This window comes from Melopsittacus undulatus (assembly GCF_012275295.1).
Source record: "Melopsittacus undulatus isolate bMelUnd1 chromosome 28 unlocalized genomic scaffold, bMelUnd1.mat.Z SUPER_28_unloc_1, whole genome shotgun sequence".
Classification (NCBI taxonomy): Eukaryota; Metazoa; Chordata; class Aves; order Psittaciformes; family Psittaculidae; genus Melopsittacus; species Melopsittacus undulatus.
The window spans coordinates 35,586-55,223 of record NW_022993939.1 but is presented as its reverse complement, the minus strand read 5'-3'; the positions used below and the strand labels follow the sequence as shown (position 1 = coordinate 55,223).

At 56.3% G+C, this 19,638-nt stretch overlaps 2 protein-coding genes across 2 annotated transcripts; both read left to right on the top strand.

Moving 5' to 3' along the window:
• The first annotated feature begins 380 nt into the window (after window positions 1-380).
• On the top strand, window positions 381-7,922 carry SKIC2 (SKI2 subunit of superkiller complex). The gene is made up of 9 exons (XM_034073542.1): window positions 381-497; window positions 1,475-1,612; window positions 2,367-2,495; window positions 3,037-3,141; window positions 4,123-4,266; window positions 5,298-5,424; window positions 5,961-6,147; window positions 7,269-7,379; window positions 7,876-7,922. Exons 1-6 carry the CDS (start codon window positions 393-395, stop codon window positions 5,364-5,366), a joined length of 690 nt encoding a protein of 229 aa, XP_033929433.1. The 5' UTR covers window positions 381-392; the 3' UTR covers window positions 5,367-5,424; window positions 5,961-6,147; window positions 7,269-7,379; window positions 7,876-7,922.
• Window positions 7,923-10,225: 2,303 nt separating this feature from the next.
• On the top strand, window positions 10,226-19,404 carry STK19 (serine/threonine kinase 19). Its single transcript, XM_034073541.1, has 9 exons — window positions 10,226-10,445; window positions 11,555-11,756; window positions 13,843-13,966; window positions 15,301-15,446; window positions 15,534-15,629; window positions 16,265-16,401; window positions 17,017-17,114; window positions 17,920-18,067; window positions 19,267-19,404. The coding sequence occupies exons 2-9, from the start codon at window positions 11,577-11,579 to the stop codon at window positions 19,310-19,312; spliced, it is 975 nt and encodes a 324-aa protein (XP_033929432.1). The 5' UTR covers window positions 10,226-10,445; window positions 11,555-11,576; the 3' UTR covers window positions 19,313-19,404.
• The last annotated feature ends 234 nt before the right edge of the window (window positions 19,405-19,638 follow it).

Genomic DNA, 19,638 nt, shown 5'->3' with positions numbered 1-19,638 from the left:
GTCTCTATGGGGTCCCTATGGGTCTTTAGGGGGTTTCTATGGGTTTTCTATGGGGTCTCTATGGGGTCCCTATGGGTCTTTAGGGGGTCTCTATGGGTTTTCTATGGGGGCATTATGGGGTCTCTATAGTCTCTTTGGGTCTCTTTGGGTCTCTATGTGGTCTCAATGGGGTCTCAATGGGGTCTCTATGCAATCTCTATGGGTCTCAATGGATCTCTATGGGTCTCAATGTGTGTCTATGGGTCTCAATGTGTGTCTATGGGGTCTCAATGTGTGTCTATGGGTCTCAATGTGTGTCTATGGGGTCTCAATGTGTGTCTATGGGGTCTCAATGTGTCTCTATGGGTCTCAATGTGTGTCTATGGGGCTGCCCCCCAGGTGAATACATCCAGATGTCCGGTCGCGCCGGTCGCCGAGGCCTGGATGCCACAGGCACAGTTATCATCATGTGCAGGAGCAATGTCCCTGAGCTGCCCGACCTGCACCGCATGATGCTGGTGAGTGTGTGCTTAGCGTGTGCTTAGCGTGTGCTTAGCATGTCCTTAACGTGTTCTTAGCGTGTGCTTAGCGTGTCCGTAGCGTGTCCTTGGCGTGTGCTTAGCGTGTCCTTAGCGTGTCCTTGGCGTGTGCTTAGCGTGTCCTTAGCGTGTCCTTAGCGTGTCCTTGACGTGTGCTTAGCGTGTGCTTAGCGTGTGCTTAGCGTGTCCTTAATGTGTCCTTAGTGTGTCCTTAGTGTGTCCTTAATGTGTCCTTAGTGTGTCCTTAGCATGTGCTTAATGTGTCCTTATTGTGTCTTTAGCATGTCCTTAACATGTGTTCAGTGTGAGCTTAGCATGTCCTCACTATGTCCATAGTGTGTCTTTAACACATGCTTAAATACGTCCTTAACGTGTACTTAATGTGTGCTTAGTGTGTCCTTAATGCATCCATGGCATGTCCTTAGTGTGTCCTTAGCATGTACTTAGCATGTCCTTAGCATCCTTAGGGCATCCTTAGTGCATCCTTAGGGCATCCTTAGGGCATCCTTAGTGCATCCTTAGCGCATCCTTATTGCATCCATAGGGCATCCTTAGGGCATCCTTAGTGCATCCTTAGCGCATCCTTAGGGCATCCTTAGGGCATCCTTAGGGCATCCTTAGGGCATCCTTAGGGCATCCTTAGGGCATCCTTAGGGCATCCTTAGGGCATCCTTAGCGCATCCATAGGGCATCCTTAGGGCATCCTTAGCGCATCCATAGGGCATCCATAGGGCATCCTTAGGGCATCCTTAGGGCATCCTTAGGGCATCCTTAGGGCATCCTTAGGGCATCCTTAGGGCATCCTTAGCGCATCCATAGGGCATCCTTAGGGCATCCTTAGCGCATCCATAGGGCATCCTTAGGGTATCCTTAGCACGTCCTTATTGTGTCCTTATTGTGTCCTTAGCGTGTCCTTAGCGTGTCCTTAGCGTGTCCTTAGCGTGTTCCTCCCTCAGGGCCGCCCCACACAGCTGCAGTCCCGGTTCCGTCTCACCTATCCCATGATCCTGAACCTGCTGCGGGCTCAGGAGCTGCGGATCCAGGACCTGCTCCGCAGGAGCTACGCGGAGTTCCCAGTGCGCCGGGAGCAGGAGGTGGGATGGGGGAACTGGGACCATTGGGATCCATTGGGATCCATTGAGCCCCATTGACACCATTGAATCCCATTGATACCCATTGAGCCCATTGAGCCCCATTGAGCCCCACTGACCCCCATTGAACCCCATTGATCCCCATTGAGCCACACTGACCCCATTGAGCCCCATAGAGCCCCATTGAGCCCCATTCAGTCCTAATGAGCCCCATTGACCCCACTGAGCCCCACTGAACCCCATTGACCCCATTGAACCCCATTGATACCCATTGAGCTCATTGAGCCCCATTGAACCCCACTGATCCCCATTGAGCTCCATTGACCCCGTTGAGCCCCATTAATCCCCATTGATACCCATTGACCCCCATTGAATCCCATTGAGCCCCAGTGAACCCAGTTGTCCCCCACTGACCCCATTGAACCCCATTGAGGCCCATTGAGCCCCATTGAACCCATTGAGCCACATTGACCCCAATGAGCCCCATTGATAACCATTGACCCCATTGATCCCCTTTCAGTTCTGTTGAGCCCCACTGACCCCATTGATCCCCATTGAACCCCATTTAACCCTATTGAGCCCCATTGCCCTCCATTGATCCCTATTGATCCCTGTTGACCCCCATTGATCCCCATTGAGCTCCATTGAGTCCCATTGATCCCCATTGCCCCCATTGACCCCATTGCCCCCCATTGCCCCCATTGACCCCATTACCCCACATGACCCCATTGACCCCATTGACCCCCCATGACCCCAGGCCCAGGCTCGCCGCGTGACCCAGCTCCAGGGGTCACTGTCAGCCCTACCGGAGCCGGATCCCAGCAGTGACATCAGCAGTTACCATGAGGCTGTCGCAGCTCTGAGGAGGGACCGGAAGGAGCTGATGGTGACTTATGGGGTCTATGGGGTCTATGGGGTCTATGGGGCTATGGGGTCTATGGGGGCTATGGGGTCTATGGGGTCTATGGGGGCTATGGGGCTATGGGGTCTATGGGGTCTATGGGGCTATGGGGGCTATGGGGCTATGGGGTCTATGGGGGCTATGGGGTCTATGGGGGCTATGGGGCTATGGGGTCTATGGGGGCTATGGGGGCTATGGGGCTATGGGGGCTATGGGGGCTATGGGGTCTATGGGGTCTATGGGGGCTATGGGGGCTATGGGGTCTATGGGGGTCTATGGGGGCTATGGGGCTATGGGGGCTATGGGGGCTATGGGGTCTATGGGGGCTATGGGGTCTATGGGGGCTATGGGGGTCTATGGGGTTCTATAGGGCTCTATAGGGGTCCTATGTAACTGGAAGTGGGGGGCGGAACCAGGCGATCTATAGGGTCTATAGGGTTCTATAGGGGTCTATGGGGTTCTATAGGGTCTATAGGTTCTATAGGGCTCTATAGGGTTCTATGTAACCGGATGGGGGTTCCCGCAGCGGCGCCTGGCAGAGTCAGTGTCAGGGCTGCGGGTGCTGGTGCCTGGCCGGGTACTGGTGGTGAACAATGGGAGGCACCGGAACGCACTGGGGCTCATCCTGCAGGTACCGGGACCCAAAACACCCCAAATTCACCCCAAATCCACCCCAAACACCCCAAAAACGGCACCAAAACAGCCCCAAAACCCCCGGAAACAGCCCCAAAGGGACCAAAACAGCCCTAATTGTGTTCAATTCACCCCAATTACCCCATTGCCCCCATTGCCCCCATTGCCCCCATTACCCCACTGACCCCCATTATCCCCATTCACCTCATTCCCCCATTGATGCCCATTACCCCATTCACCCCTATTGCCCCCATTACCCCCATTACCCCATTGACCCCATTACCCCCATTCACCCCCATTACCCCATTACCCCCATTCCCCCCCATTGCCCCCAGTACCCCCATTCACCCCATTCCCCCATTGATGCCCATTACCCCATTCACCCCTATTACCCCCATTACCCCCATTTACCCCCCTTGACCCCCATTGCCCCCATTACCCCACTGACCCCCATTACCCCCATTCACCCCATTCCCCCATTGATGCCCATTACCCCATTCACCCCTATTGCCCCCATTACCCCCATTACCCCCATTTACCCCCATTACCCCCATTCACCCCATTCCCCCATTGATGCCCATTACCCCATTCACCCCTATTACCCCCATTACCCCCATTCACCCCCATTACCCCCATTTACCCCCATTCACCCCCATTCACCCCCATTACCCCCATTTACCCCCATTACCCCATTACCCCCATTACCCCCATTTACCCATTACCCCATCCCCCCCATTCCCCCCATTGCCCCCATTACCCCCCATTACCCCCATTACCCCCATTGCCCCCATTACCCCCATTACCCCCATTACCCCCATTTACCCCCATTACCCCATTACCCCCATTGCCCCCATTACCCCCATTTACCCCCATTACCCCATTACCCCCATTACCCCCATTACCCCCATTACCCCATCCCCCCCATTCCCCCCATTGCCCCCATTACCCCATTGACCCCATTGACCCCATTGCCCCCCAGGTGACCCCCAGCCCCACAGGCCGCATCTTCACCACCCTGGTGCTCACTGAGAAGCCCCCCGAGGGGGGGGGGGGGAGCCCCCAGCCCCCCCCAGTGCCCCCCTCCCTGAGGAGCTGCTGCTCACCCGCCTCTTCCTGCCCGATGGTACGGTCCGGGGGGGTCCCATTGTGTTCTATGGGGGTCCCATTGTGTTCTATGGGGTGTGGGGGGTCCCCATTGTGTTCTATAGGGTGTGGGGTGGGCCCATTGTGTCCTATTGGGGGTCCATTGTGTTCTATGGGGGCGGTCATTGTGTCTTATGAGGGGGTTTAGGGGGTCCCATTGGCTTCTATGGGGGTCCCATTGTGTTCTATGGGGTGTGGGGGGTTCCTATTGTGTTCTATAGGGTGTGGGGTGGGCCCATTGTGTCCTATTGGGGGTCCATTGTGTTCTATGGGGGGGGTCATTGTGTCTTATGAGGGGGTTTAGGGGGTCCCATTGTGTTCTATGGGGGTCCCATTGTGTTCTATGGGGTGTGGGGGGTCCCCATTGTGTTCTATAGGGTGTGGGGTGGGCCCATTGTGTCCTATTGGGGGTCCAGTGTGTTCTATGGGGGGGGGTCATTGTGTCTTATGAGGGGGTTTAGGGGGTCCCATTGTGTTCTATGGGGGTCCCATTGTGTTCTATGGGGTGTGGGGGGTCCCCATTGTGTTCTATAGGGTGTGGGGTGGGCCCATTGTGTCCTATTGGGGGGTCCATTGTGTTCTATGGGGGGGGGTCATTGTGTCTTATGAGGGGGTTTAGGGGGGTCCCATTGGGTTCTATGGGGGGGTTTGGGAGGGGTCCATTGTATCCTATGGGGGGTTTAGGGGATGCCATTGTGTTCTATGGGGGGGTTTAGGGCGTCCCATTGGGTTCTATGGAGGGGTTTGGGCTGTACCATGTGTCCCGGGGGGGGGTTTGGGGTCCCCTTTGTGCTCCATGGGTTCCTAATTGGGAGTCCTTTATTGGGGGGTCCCATTGGGTTCTATGGGGGGGTTTGGGGGGTCCCATTGAGCTCTATGGAGGGGTTTAGGGGGTCCCATTGAGCCCTATGGAGAGCTTTGGGCTGTACCATGTGTCCCGAGGAGGGGGTTTGGGGTCCCCTTTGGCCCCATGGGTCCCTAATGGGGGTGTTTTGGGGGTGCCCCCCCCAGGTCCCTGTGGCCACGCGTTGGAGCAGCTCCAGGCTGAGGATATTGGGGGGGTCACGACCAAGACCCTGAAGGTGAACCCCGAAACTCTGCTCCAGGAGCTGAAGCCCAGACACCAGCACAGGGACAGGTGGGGGGGGGCCAGGGGGGTCTATGGGGTCCTGGGGGGGGACCCCATTAGTGGGGTCTATGGGGGGTTGCATTGGGGTCTATGGAGGGGGAACCCCATTATTGGGGTCTATGGGGAGATCCATTGGGGACTATGGGGTGCTGGGCGGGTGGGGAACCCCATTAGTGGGGTCTATGGGGCATTCCATTGGGGTCTATGGGGGGGTCCATAGGGGTCTATGGGGTGCTGGGAGGGGGGAACCCCATTAGTGGGGTCTTTGGGGGGTTGCGTTGGGGTCTATGGAGGGGGAACCCCATTAGTGGGGTCTATGGGGCATTCCATTGGTGTCTATGGGGGGGTCCATAGGGGTATATGGGGTGCTGGGAGGGGGGAACCCCATTAGTGGGGTCTATGGGGGGTTGCATTGGGGTCTATGGAGGGGGAAGCCCATTAGCGGTGTCTATGGGGCATTCCATTGTTGCCCATAGGGGTGCCCATTGACGCCTATGGAACGTTCCATTGTTCCCAATGGGGGTTCCCATTCCCACCCTCCCCAGCCCTGCCTTGTCAGCCGCCCTCCAGTCCCTGCTCCGCCTGGCGGGGGGGGACTCCCCCCCCCCCCTCCTGGATCCCATTGGGACCCTCCGTGATCCCGAATCCCTGGAAGCAGCCGCACGGATCCGGGAGCTCAGCACCAGAATGGGAACCTTCCAATGCATCCATAGGCCCCGATTCCAGCAGGAGGTGAGCAGGGAACCCCCCATGGAACACAATGGGCTCTTCCATATCCCCCCCCCATGTAACACAATGGGCTCCTCCATATCCCCCCCCCATGTAACACAATGGGCTCTTCCATATCCCCCCCCCATGTAACACAATGGGCTCTTCCATATCCCCCCCCCCATGTAACACAATGGGCTCCTCCATATCCCCCCCCCATGTAACACAATGGGCTCCTCCATATCCCCCCCCCATGTAACACAATGGGCTCCTCCATATCCCCCCCCCATGTAACACAATGGGCTCCTCCACATCCCCCCCCCCATGTAACAAAATGGGCTCCTCCATATCCCCCCCCCATGTAACACAATGGGCTCCTCCATATCCCCCCCCCATGTAACACAATGGGCTCCTCCATATCCCCCCCCCATGTAACACAATGGGCTCCTCCATATCCCCCCCCATGTAACACAATGGGCTCTTCCATATCCCCCCCCATGTAACACAATGGGCTCCTCCATATCCCCCCCCCATGTAACACAATGGGCTCCTCCATATCCCCCCCCCATGTAACACAATGGGCTCCTCCATATCCCCCCCCCATGTAACACAATGGGCTCCTCCATGGCCCACATCCTCCCCCCCCCCCCATGTAACACAATGGGCTCCTCCATATCCCCCCCCCATGTAACACAATGGGCTCCTCCATGGCCCACATCCTCCCCCCCCCCCCCATGTAACACAATGGGCTCCTCCATATCCCCCCCCCCATGTAACACAATGGGCTCTTCCATGGCCCACATCCCAATAAAGGGGGTCAGATCCCATCCCCCCCCCATATAAACCAATGGTCTCTTCCGTGTCCCCCCCCCCCATATAAACCAATGGTCTCTTCTGTGTCCCCCATCCCGATAAAGGGGGGGATAAAGGGGGTCTGATCCCCCCCCCCCATATAACCCAATGGTCTCTTCCATATCCCCCCCCATATAACCCAATGGGCTCTTCCATGTGCCCCATCCCAATAAAGGGGGTCTGATCCCCCCCATATAACCCAATGGTCTCTTCCATGTCCCCCATCCGGATAAAGGGGGTCTGATCCCCCCCCCCATATAACCCAATGGTCTCTTCCCTGTCCCCATTCCCAGTATGACCAGTTTGGGACGCGCCAGGCCCTGCAGGAGGAACTGGAGCAGCTCCAGTTCCAGCTCTCGGACCAGTCCCTGATGCTCCTGCCCGAGTACCAGCAGCGCCTGGAGGTGAGGGGGCAATGGGGGGAGGGACACATAGAGACCCCATAGAGACCCTATAGACACATAGAGAGATCCATAGAGACCCCTATAGGGACCCCATAGACATCCATAGAGACTGCACAGAGACCCATAGAGACCCATAGGTACCCATGGAGAACCATAGAGACCCCATAGAGATCCATAGAGACCCCATAGAGACCCCATAGAGATCCATAGAGACCCCATAGAGACCCCATAGAGATCCATAGAGACCCCATAGAGACCCCATAGACACATAGATCCATATAGACCCATATAGAGATATAGGCACCCCTAGACACTTATAGTGCCCCATATCGCTTTATATCCATCAATGGTTCTCTCTCCATATCCCCATTACCCCATTCCCCCATTACCCCCATTACCCCATTACCCCCATTTGCTCCCATTCACCCCCATTACCCCCATTAACCCCATTAACCCCCATTGATCCCATTGATCCCCATTGATCCCATTGATTCAGGTGCTCCGCCGCCTGCAGTACGTGTCCCCATCGGGTGCAGTGTCGCTGGGCGGCCGCCATTACCCCCATTGATCCCATTGATCCCATTACCCCCATTGATCCCCATTGATCCCATTAAACCCCATTAACCCCATTGATCCCCATTGATCCCCATTGATCCCATTGCTCCCATTGCCTCAGGTGCTCCGCTGCCTGCAGTACGTGTCCCCATCGGGTGCAGTGTCTCTAGGCGGCCGCCATTACCCCCATTGATCCCCATTGATCCCATTGATCCCCATTGATCCCCATTGATCCCATTGATCCCATTAACCCCCATTGATCCCCATTGATCCCCATTGATCCCCATTGCCTCAGGTGCTCCGCCGCCTGCAGTACGTGTCTCCGGCCGGTGCAGTGTCTCTAGGCGGCCGCCATTACCCCCATTGATCCCATTGATCCCCATTGATCCCATTGATCCCATTGATCCCCATTGATCCCATTGATCCCCATTGATCCCATTGATCCCATTGATCCCCATTGATCCCATTGATCCCCATTAACCCCATTGATCCCCATTGATCCCCATTGCCTCAGGTGCTCCGCCGCCTGCAGTACGTGTCGCCCTCGGGTGCAGTGTCTCTAGGCGGCCGCCATTACCCCCATTGATCCCCATTGATCCCATTGATCCCATTGATCCCCATTGATCCCATTAACCCCTATTACCTCAGGTGCTCCGCCGCCTGCAGTACGTGTCTCCGGCCGGTGCAGTGTCTCTAGGCGGCCGCCATTACCCCCATTGATCCCATTGATCCCATTGATCCCATTACCCCCATTGATCCCCATTGATCCCATTGATCCCCATTGATCCCATTAACCCCATTGATCCCCATTGCCTCAGGTGCTCCGCCGCCTGCAGTACGTGTCTCCGGCCGGTGCAGTGTCTCTAGGCGGCCGCCATTACCCCCATTGATCCCCATTGATCCCCATTGATCCCATTACCCCCATTGATCCCATTACCCCCATTGATCCCCATTGATCCCATTGATCCCATTGCCTCAGGTGCTCCGCCGCCTGCAGTACGTGTCGCCCTCGGGTGCAGTGTCTCTAGGCGGCCGCCATTACCCCCATTGATCCCCATTGATCCCATTGATCCCATTGATCCCATTGATCCCATTGATCCCCATTACCCCCATTGATCCCATTGATCCCCATTGATCCCATTGATCCCCATTGATCCCCATTGCCTCAGGTGCTCCGCCGCCTGCAGTACGTGTCCCCATCGGGTGCAGTGTCTCTAGGCGGCCGCGTGGCGGCGTCGCTGAGCACGCAGGAGCTGCTGCTGACCGAGCTGCTGCTGGACAATGCGCTTGCGCACTTGAGCCCCGCGCAGAGCGCCAGCCTCCTGTCCTGTGTCGTCAGCGGAGGGGGCGGGGACAGGAGCGCGGGGGGCGGCGGAGGGGGAGGGGAACTGGGGAAGGTAATGGGGGTTAATGGGAACAATGGGGGTTAATGGGAACAATGGGGGGTAATGGGGTAATGGGGGTAATGGGAACAATGGGGGGTAATGGGGTAATGGGGGTAATGGGGGTAATGGGAACAATGGGGGTTAATGGGGGAATGGGGGTAATGGGGTAATGGGGGTTAATGGGGTAATGGGGTAATGGGGGTTAATGGGGTAATGGGGGTTAATGGGGTAATGGGGGTTAATGGGAACAATGGGGGTCAATGGGGTAATGGGGGTTAATGGGGTAATGGGGTCAATGGGGGAATGGGGTAATGGGAACAATGGGGGTTAATGGGAACAATGGGGGTTAATGGGGGAATGGGGTAATGGGGGTTATTGGGAACAATGGGGGGTAATGGGGGTTAATGGGAACAATGGGGGGTAATGGGAACAATGGGGGTTAATGGGGTAATGGGAACAATGGGGGTTAATGGGGCAATGGGGTAATGGGGGTTAATGGGAACAATGGGGGTTAATGGGGGTTAATGGGGTAATGGGGGTAATGGGGGTTAATGGGGTGATGGGGTAATGGGGGGTACTGGGGCAGGTAATGGGGGTTAATGGGGGGAATGGGGTAATGGGGGTTAATGGGAACAATGGGGGTTAATGGGGGTTAATGGGGGTAAGGGGGGAATGGGGTAATGGGGCTAATGGGAACAATGGGGGTCAATGGGGTAATGGGGGGTAATGGGGGTTAATGGGGATAATGGGGGTTAATGGGGGGAATGGGGTAATGGAGGTAATGGGGGAATGGGGAATGTGGAAATGGGGGTGATGGGGGGATTGGGGGTCAATGGGCGGAATGGGGGGAATGGGGGTAATGGGAGCAATGGAAGCAATGGGGTAATGGGGGGTAATGGGGTTAATGGGGGCAATGGGGTTCAATACTGGTCAATGGGGTTCAATGGGTGTCAATGGTGCTCACTGGGGTCCCTGTCCCCCCCAGGCCGTGCAGCACCTGGTGTCTGTGGCTCAGCGCCTGGGTCGCCTGCAGCAGGATTGTGGCCTCAGCACCAGCCCTGAGGACATGGAGCAGGAGCTGAACTTCAGCTACATGGACGTGGTGCTGGAGTGGGCACAAGGAGTGGTGAGAGACCCGAAATACCCCAAAACAGCACCAAAACAGCCCAAAATGAGCCAGAACCACCCCAAAATACCCCAAAACAGCCCCAAAACACCCCAAAATGAGCCAGAACCACCCCAAAATACCCCAAAACAGCCCAAAATACCCCAAAACAGCCCAAAATACCCCAAAACAGCCCCAAAAGAGCCCAAAATACCAAAAACCAGCCCCAAATACCCCAAAACAGCCCCAAAATACCCCAAAACACATCAAAAAGAGCCCCAACCCCCCCAAAATACCCGAAAACAGTCAAGAATACCTTAAAACACCCCAATACAGCCTCAAAACAGCCCCAAATACCCCAAAATAGCCCTAAAACAGACAAAACACCCCAAAATACCCCAAATCAGCCCCAAAAAGAGCCCAAAACCCCCTGAAATACCCCAAAAGACCTCCAAACAGCCCAAAATATCCCAAAATACCCCAAAACAGCCTTAAACCAGCCCAAAATACCCCAAAGCAGCCCCAAAAGAGCACAAACCCCCCATCCCCCCCCACCCCCATCCTCCCCCCATCCCCCCCCCATCCCCCCCCACCCCCATTCTCACCCATCCCCCTCCTTGCAGCCCTTCTCCTCCATCACCCTCCATGGGCTGCAGGAGGGGTCAGTTGTCAGGTGCATCCATCCCCCCCCATCCCCCCCCCACCATCCCACCCCCATCCCCCCCCCCCCATTCTCACCCATCCCCCCCCCCATTCTCACCCATCCCCCCCCCCTATTCTCACCCATCCCCCCCCCTTGCAGCCCTTCGCCTCCATCGCCCTGCATGGGCTGCAGGAGGGGTCGGTTGTCAGGTGCATCCAGCACCCCCCATCCCCCCCCCCCCATCACCCCCCCACCGCCCATCCCCCCCCCCCCATTCTCACCCATCCCCCCCCCCATTCTCACCCATCCCCCCCCTTGCAGCCCTTCGCCTCCATAGCCCTGCATGGGCTGCAGAAGGGGTCGGTCGTCAGGTGCATCCAGTGACCCCCATCCCCCCCCATCCCCATCCCCCCCCCCCCATCCCCATCCACCCCCCATCCCCCCCCCCCCATCCCCCCCCACTCTAACCCATCCCCCCCCCTTGCAGCCCTTCGCCTCCATAGCCCTGCATGGGCTGCAGGAGGGGTCTGTGGTCAGGTGCATCCAGCGCCTGGAGGAGCTGTGCCGCGAGCTGCGCCAAGCGGCACACGTGGTGGGGGAGCCGGCGCTGGCAGCCAAGATGGAGGCAGCCTCCATGCTCATCAAGAGGGACATCGTCTTCGCCGCCAGCCTCTACACGCAATAAAGGGGTAATGGGGTCACCCAGAGTGGGAATGGTTGAGTCCGGACACCCCCATGTTGAGAATGGTTCGGTCCGATGCACACACACACCCCCCATTGAGATTGGTTCAGTCCAATGCACATACACACACCTATAGGGGTAATGGTTGAGTCTGACTCCCCCATGTTGAGAATGGTTCGGTCCGATGCACACACACACCCCCCATTGAGATTGGTTCGGTCCAGTGCACATACACACACCCATAGGGGTAATGGTTGAGTCCAACACCCCCATGTTGAGAATGGTTCGGTCCAATGCACATACACACACCCATAGGGGTAATGGTTGAGTCTGACTCCCCCATGTTGAGAATGGTTCGGTCCAGTGCACATACACACCCCCCATTGAGATTGGTTCAGTCCAGTGCACATACACACACCCAGAGGGGTAATGGTTGAGTCCAACACCCCCCATTGAAAATGGTTCGGTCCAGTGCACACACACCCCCCATTGAGATTGGTTCAGTCCAATGCACATACACCCCCATAAGGGTAATGGTTGAGTCTGACACCCCCATGTTGAGAATGGTTCAGTCCAGTGCACATACACACACCCATAGGGGTAATGGTTGAGTCTGGACACCCCCTGTTGAGAATGGTTCGGTCCAATGCACATACACACACCCATAGGGGTAATGGTTGAGTCTGACTCCCCCATGTTGAGAATGGTTCAGTCCAGTGCACACACACACCCCCCATTGAGATTGGTTCAGTCCAATGCACATACACCCCCATAAGGGTAATGGTTGAGTCTGACACCCCCATGTTGAGAATGGTTCGGTCCAATGCACATACACAACCCCCATAGAGGTAATGGTTGAGTCTGGACACCCCCCATTGAAAATGGTTCGGTCCGATGCACATACACACACCCATAGGGGTAATGGTTGAGTCCAACACCCCCATGTTGAGAATGGTTCGGTCCAATGCACATACACACACCCATAGGGGTAATGGTTGAGTCTGACTCCCCCCTGTTGAGAATGGTTCGGTCCAATGCACATACACACACCCATAGGGGTAATGGTTGAGTCTGACTCCCCCATGTTGAGAATGGTTCGGTCCAGTGCACACACACAACCCCCCATTGAGGTTGGTTTGGTCCAATGCACAAATACCCATAGAGCTAATGGTTGAGTCCGGACCCCCCCCCCCCCCATTGAGAATGGTTCGGTCCAATGTATTGGTTCAGTCCAATGCACACACACCCCCATAGGGGTAATGGTTGAGTCCGAACACCCCCATTGAGGTTGGTTCAGTCCAATGCACACACACCCCCATAAGGGTAATGGTTGAGTCCGGACACCCCCCGTTGAGAATGGTTCGGTCCAATGCACACACACCACCCCCATAGGGGTAACGGTTGAGTCTGAACCCCCCCTGTTGAGGTTGGTTCAGTCCAATGCACACACACCCCCCCCCCATAGCAGTAATGGTTGAGTCCAATGCCACCCCATTGCGGTTGGTTTGATCCAATGCACCCCCCATAGGGGTAATGGTTTGCTCCAACCCCCTTTCCATCGGGTAGTGGTTCAGTCCAACCCCCCCCCCCCCCCCCCCCCCCACCAAGGGGGATTGGTTCAGGCCAATGCAATACCCCATAGAGGACCCAAACAGCCCCCCCCATAGAGCCTCATGGTTCAGTCCAGTCTCTCTATTGGTGCCTATGGCTCAATCCAACCCCCCTGATTGGCCCATGTGGTTCAGTCCAGCCCTCTGATTGGCCCATGGGATTCAGTCCAGCCCTCTGATTGGCCCATGTGGTTCAGTCCAGCCCTCTGATTGGCCCATGTGGTTCAGTCCAGCCCTCTGATTGGCCCATGTGGTTCAGTCCAGCCCTCTGATTGGCCCATGGGGTTCATTCCAGCCCTCTGATTGGCCCATGGGGTTCAGCCCCACCCCATTGCCCCCATGTGTCTCAATCCCCCCATTAAACCCAAATGGTTCCATCCATTGGCCCCATTCAAGCCCCTCCCATTTGACCACGTGCTTCACCCCTCCCCCCCCATCCCAACGCAGTGGTTCCGTCCTCGCCACGCCCCCTTCTCGCTGTAGACGTCATCAAACGGCGACGGGCTCCGTGTGACGTCATCTCCCGTCGCCCGCACCGGGATCCCCTCCCCCCCCATGAGCCGTCGCCGCCGGGACGGGATCGAGGCCAAGAGGAGGCGACGGGAGGGTAACGGGGGGGGGGGAGGGGCGATGGGGGGTCTATGGGGTCATATGGGGTCATATGGGGGTCATATGGGGGTCTATAGGGTTATATGGGGTCTCTATGGGGGTCTATGGGGGTCTATGGGGTCTCTATGGGGGTCTATGGGGCTCTATGGGGTTCTATGGGGATCTATGGGGTCTCTATGGGGGTCTATGGGTCTCTATGGGGTCTCTATGGGGTTCTATAGGGTTATATGGGGTCTCTATGGGGGTCTATGGGGATCTATGGGGTTCTATGGGGATCTATGGGGTTCTATAGGGTTATATGAGGTCTCTATGGGGGTCTATGGGGATCTATGCGGTTCTATAGGGTTATATGGGGTCTCTATGGGGATCTATGGGGTTCTATGGGGCTCTGTGGGGGTCTATGGGGATCTATGGGGGTCTATGGGGATCTATGGGGTTCTATAGGGTTATATGGGGTCTCTATGGGGGTCTATGGGGTTCTATAGGGTTATATGGGGTCTCTATGGGGGTCTATGGGGATCTATGGGGGTCTATGGGGATCTATGGGCTTTTATAGGGTTATATGGGGTCTCTATGGGGGTCTATAGGGCTCTATGGGGGTCTATGGGGATCTATGGGGGTCTATAGGGTTATATGGGGTCTCTATGGGGGTCTATGGGGCTCTATGGGGGTCTATGGGGATCTATGGGGTTCTATGGGGATCTATGGGGTTCTATAGGGGCTCTATAGGGGCTCTATGGAGTTATATGGGGCTGTATGGGGTCTCTATGGGTCTCTTTAAGGGTCTATGGGGCTTTATGGGGTTCTGTAGGGTCTCTATGGGGTTATATGGGGCTCTATGGGGTTCTATAGAGTCTCTATGAGGTTCTATGGTGCTCTATGGGTCTCTATGTGTCCCTATGGGCTCTTTATGGGGCTTTATGGGGTCTCTATGTGTCCCTATGGGTCTCTATGGGTCTGTATGGGGTCTCTATGGGGCTCTATGGGGTTCTATAGGGTCTCTATGGGGTTATATGGGGCTCTGTGGGGTTCTATAGGTTCTCTATGGGGATCTATGGGTCTCTAGGGCCTCTGTGTGTCTCTTTGGGCTCTCCATGTGTTTCTATGGGGTCTCTATGGGGTCTCAATGGGGATCCATGGGTCTCTGTGTGTATCTATGGGATGTCTATAGGGTCTGTATGGGTCTCTATGGGACTTTCTGGGCTCTCTATGAGGCTCTATGGGGTCTCTATGGAGAACAGGTAAACCCTATGGGCCCTTGACACCCCTCTTTATGCCCCATAGCCCCCCTTATGGGGCTACTTATGGGTCACCCCCTTCCCTGCCCCATAGGCAGCCCTGGGGCAGTGGAGGCTGCCCTGGGGGCCCTGGGGGCCCTGTTCCCTATAGGGCTCTTTGGGGACCTGCTGCCCCCCCTGGTCCTGCGTCACCAGCTCTACAGCATCATCAGCGACCGCACGGCCGTCGACCGGCACCTGGTGGGTCCTGCTATGGGGCAGCCCCATAAGTGCCCATAGGGGACAATGGGGACACCCCCCACACCCCCCATGTGCTCTGCCCCATAGGACAGGCTCCGGGCTGACGGGCGCATCCGGCTGCTCCATGTGGGGCTGGGAGCAGATACACTGGGGGTGGTGTCCATGGAGGCCTATAGGGAGAAGGTGGGATGGGGCAATGGGACCCCCCCCCATAAGGGAGAATGGGATCTGCCAGCCCCTATAGGGGATAATGGGATCGTGGGACACCCCCGTCCATAAGGGATAATGGGATCTTCCAACCTCCTCGCCCCATAGGGGATAATGGGATCTTCCAAGCCCCCATAAGGGATAATGGGATCTCCCAACCCCCCCCCATAAGGGATAATGGGATCTCCCAACCCCCCCCTATAAGGGATAATGGGATCTCCCAACCCCCCCCCATAAGGGATAATGGGATCTTCCAACCCCCCCCCATAAGGGATAATGGGATCTTCCGCCCTTCCATAGCAGATAATGGGCCCCCTCATAGGGGACAATGGAACCCCCCAACCCCCCATAGGGATCAATGGGACTGCCCCGTTGGGGATCATGGGACCCCCCCATAGGGGATCATGGGACCCCCCAACCCCCCCATAGGGGATCATGGGACACCCCAACCCCCCCTAGGGATCAATGGGACCCCCACATAGGGGATCATGGGACCCCCCCAACCCCCCATAGGGATCAATGGAACCCCCCCCATAGGGGTCAATGGGACACCCCCCATAGGGGATAATGGAACCCCCCAAGCCCCCATAGGGTTCAATGGGACCCCACAGGTGCTGGCAGGGGCCGCAGGGTCCCCCCGGGCCCCATTGATCCGGAGGTTCCTGGATGGGGTCGTGGGCACCAGTACAGCACTGGGATATGAGGAGAGGGAACTGCGGGAATGGGGCTTCGGAGACCGCGACGTCACGTGAGTGACCCACTGAGACCCATAGGGACCCACTGAGACCCATAGGGACCCATAGAGACCCATAGAGACCCATAGAGACCCATAGGGACCCATAGAGACCCATAGAGACCCATAGGGACCCATAGGGACCCATAGAGACCCATAGAGACCCATAGAGACCCATAGAGACCCATAGAGACCCATAGAGACCCATAGGGACCCCATAGAGACCTATAGAGACCCATAGAGACCCCATAGAGACCCATAGAGACCCATAGGGACCCCATAGAGACCTATAGAGACCCATAGAGACCCATAGAGAGCCATTGAGACCCATAAAAACCCATTGAGACCCATTGAGAGCCATTGAGACCCATAAAAACCCATTGAGACCCATGGAGACCCCATAGAGACCCACTGAGACCCATAGAGAGCCATTGAGAGCCATTGAGCCCCATTGAGTCCAACTGAGACCCATTGAGCCCCACTGACACCCACTGAGACCCATTGATCCCCATTGATCCCGATTGATCGCCATTGAGCCCCATTGAGTGCCATTGATCCCCATTGACTCCATTGAACCCTATTGAGCCCCATTACCCCCATTACCCCATTACCCCCATTGCCCCATTGCAGGCAGCTGGTGGCCGCAGGGCTCCTCACTCTGCGGGATGCTGGGAGCTGGTGGCTGTCGGTGCCGGGACTGGGACGCTTCATCCGCGCCATACTTAGGGGTAATGGGACCCCATTGATTCCCATTGAGACCCATTGAGACCCATTGAGCCCCATTAAACCCCATTGAGCCCCATTGAGACCCATTGGTCCCCATTGAGCCCCATTGAGACCCATTGGTCCCCATTAAACCCATTGAGCCCCATTGATTCCTATTGAACCCCATTGAGCCCCATTGAGACCCATTGAGCCCCATTAAACCCCATTGAGCCCCATTGAGCCCATTGACCGCCATTGATCCCCATTGAACCCCATTGGTCCCCATTGAGCTCCATTGAACCCCATTGATCCCTGTTGCCCCCCATGGACCCCATTGATACCCATTGCCCACTGTGGAACCCATTGACCCACACTGAGCCCCACTGATCCCCATTGCTGCCTATGAACCCTGTTGCTCCCTATTGACCCCATTAACCCCATTCCCCCATCACCCCCATTACCCCCAATGACCCCATTACCCCATTACCCCCATCACCCCCATTACCCCCATTACCCCCATTACCCCCATTGACCCCATTGCCCCCATTACCCCCATTACCCCCATTACCCCATTGACCCCATTACCCCCATCACCCCCATTACCCCATTACCCCCATTACCCCCATTACCCCCATTACCCCATTACCCCCATTACCCCCATTACCCCCATTACCCCCATTACCCCATTACCCCATTGCCCCCATTACCCCATTACCCCCATCACCCCCATTACCCCCATTACCCCCATTACCCCCATTACCCCATTACCCCCATTACCCCCATTACCCCCATTACCCCCATTACCCCATTAACCCCCATCCCCCCCAGGCCGTGGGGTGATCCTGTCTCGCCTGCGCCGCTCGCGGCACCAGGAGCTGCTGCTGCAGGAGCTGCAGGAGAGCAGAGCTCCCCCCGGAGCCGCCATCGGCCTCAGCTTCATCCTGCATGACCTGCTGGGGGCTCAGATCCTCTGCAGGTGGGGACTGACACATAGGGACCCTATAGAGACCCTATAGAGACCATAGAGACACATAGAGACCATAGAGACACATAGAGACACATAGAGACACATAGAGACCATAGAGACACATAGAGACCATAGAGACACATAGAGACACATAGAGACACATAGAGACCATAGAGACACATAGAGACCTATAGAGACACATAGAGACCATAGAGACCATAGAGACACATAGAGACCTATAGAGACACATAGAGACCATAGAGACCATAGAGACACATAGAGACCTATAGAGACACATAGAGACCATAGAGACCATAGAGACACATAGAGACCATAGAGACACATAGAGACACATAGAGACACAGAGACACATAGAGACTATAGAGACCATAGAGACACATAGAGACCCATAGAGACACATAGAGACACATAGAGACCTATAGAGACCATAGAGACCCATAGAGACCATAGAGACACATAGAGACCATAGAGACACATAGAGACACATAGAGACACATAGAGACACATAGAGACACATAGAGACACATAGAGACACATAGAGACACATAGAGACCATAGAGACACATAGAGACCATAGAGACACATAGAGACACATAGAGACACATAGAGACACATAGAGACCATAGAGACACATAGAGACCATAGAGACACATAGAGACACATAGAGACACATAGAGACACATAGAGACACATAGAGACACATAGAGACACATAGAGACCATAGAGACACATAGAGACCATAGAGACACATAGAGACCATAGAGACACATAGAGACACATAGAGACCCCATAGGGACCCATAGAGACCACAGAGACCCATAGGGACACATGGAGACCCATAGGGACCCATATGGACCCCATAGGAACCCCATAGAGACACATAGAGACCCCATAGACCCTGCATAGACCCCTATAGAGCCCCATAGGTCCCTATAGATCTCTATAGACCCCTATAGACATCCCACTATGTGACCTCTGACACCCACGTGACCCCCTTGGGTGCCCCCATGTGACCCCTGACCTCTGGGTGAACTGCCACGAGCGTTGTCCGGCCCCTCTTTGACCTGTGACCCCCGTGTGCCCCGTACTGACCCTTGCGTGACCCCCTATGACCTCTCTGCGACCCCGTGACCCTTATATGACCCCTGTGTGACTCCCTCACGTGACCCCTTTGGCTCCTCCCACAGCGTCCCCACGACCTCGGGTCCGATGCTCCGATTGGCTGAGCCCTGAGCGGCCCCTTCCCATCATGCAACGGGGCCCAGAGGACCAAAAGGGGGCGTGGCCTCCCCGGGGGGGGGGGTGGGGCCCACCTCAGCCCCTCCCCCTCCATGGGAACACCCCCCACCAACCCCCCCCCCCCCCCCACGGAACGAGGCTGTCCCAAAAGTGCAATAAAAAGGGTTTTTTACCCCAAAAAAGCCTCTGTTTTTGACTCCGGAGACCCCAATTCTGTTGCCCCTTTAAGGCCTTCAGGCGCCGTTGCCACTTTAAGGCCGCCCGGGGCGTGGCCTCCTCACCCCCCCCGCCATCTGATTGGCTGCCACAAGCAGCACGGG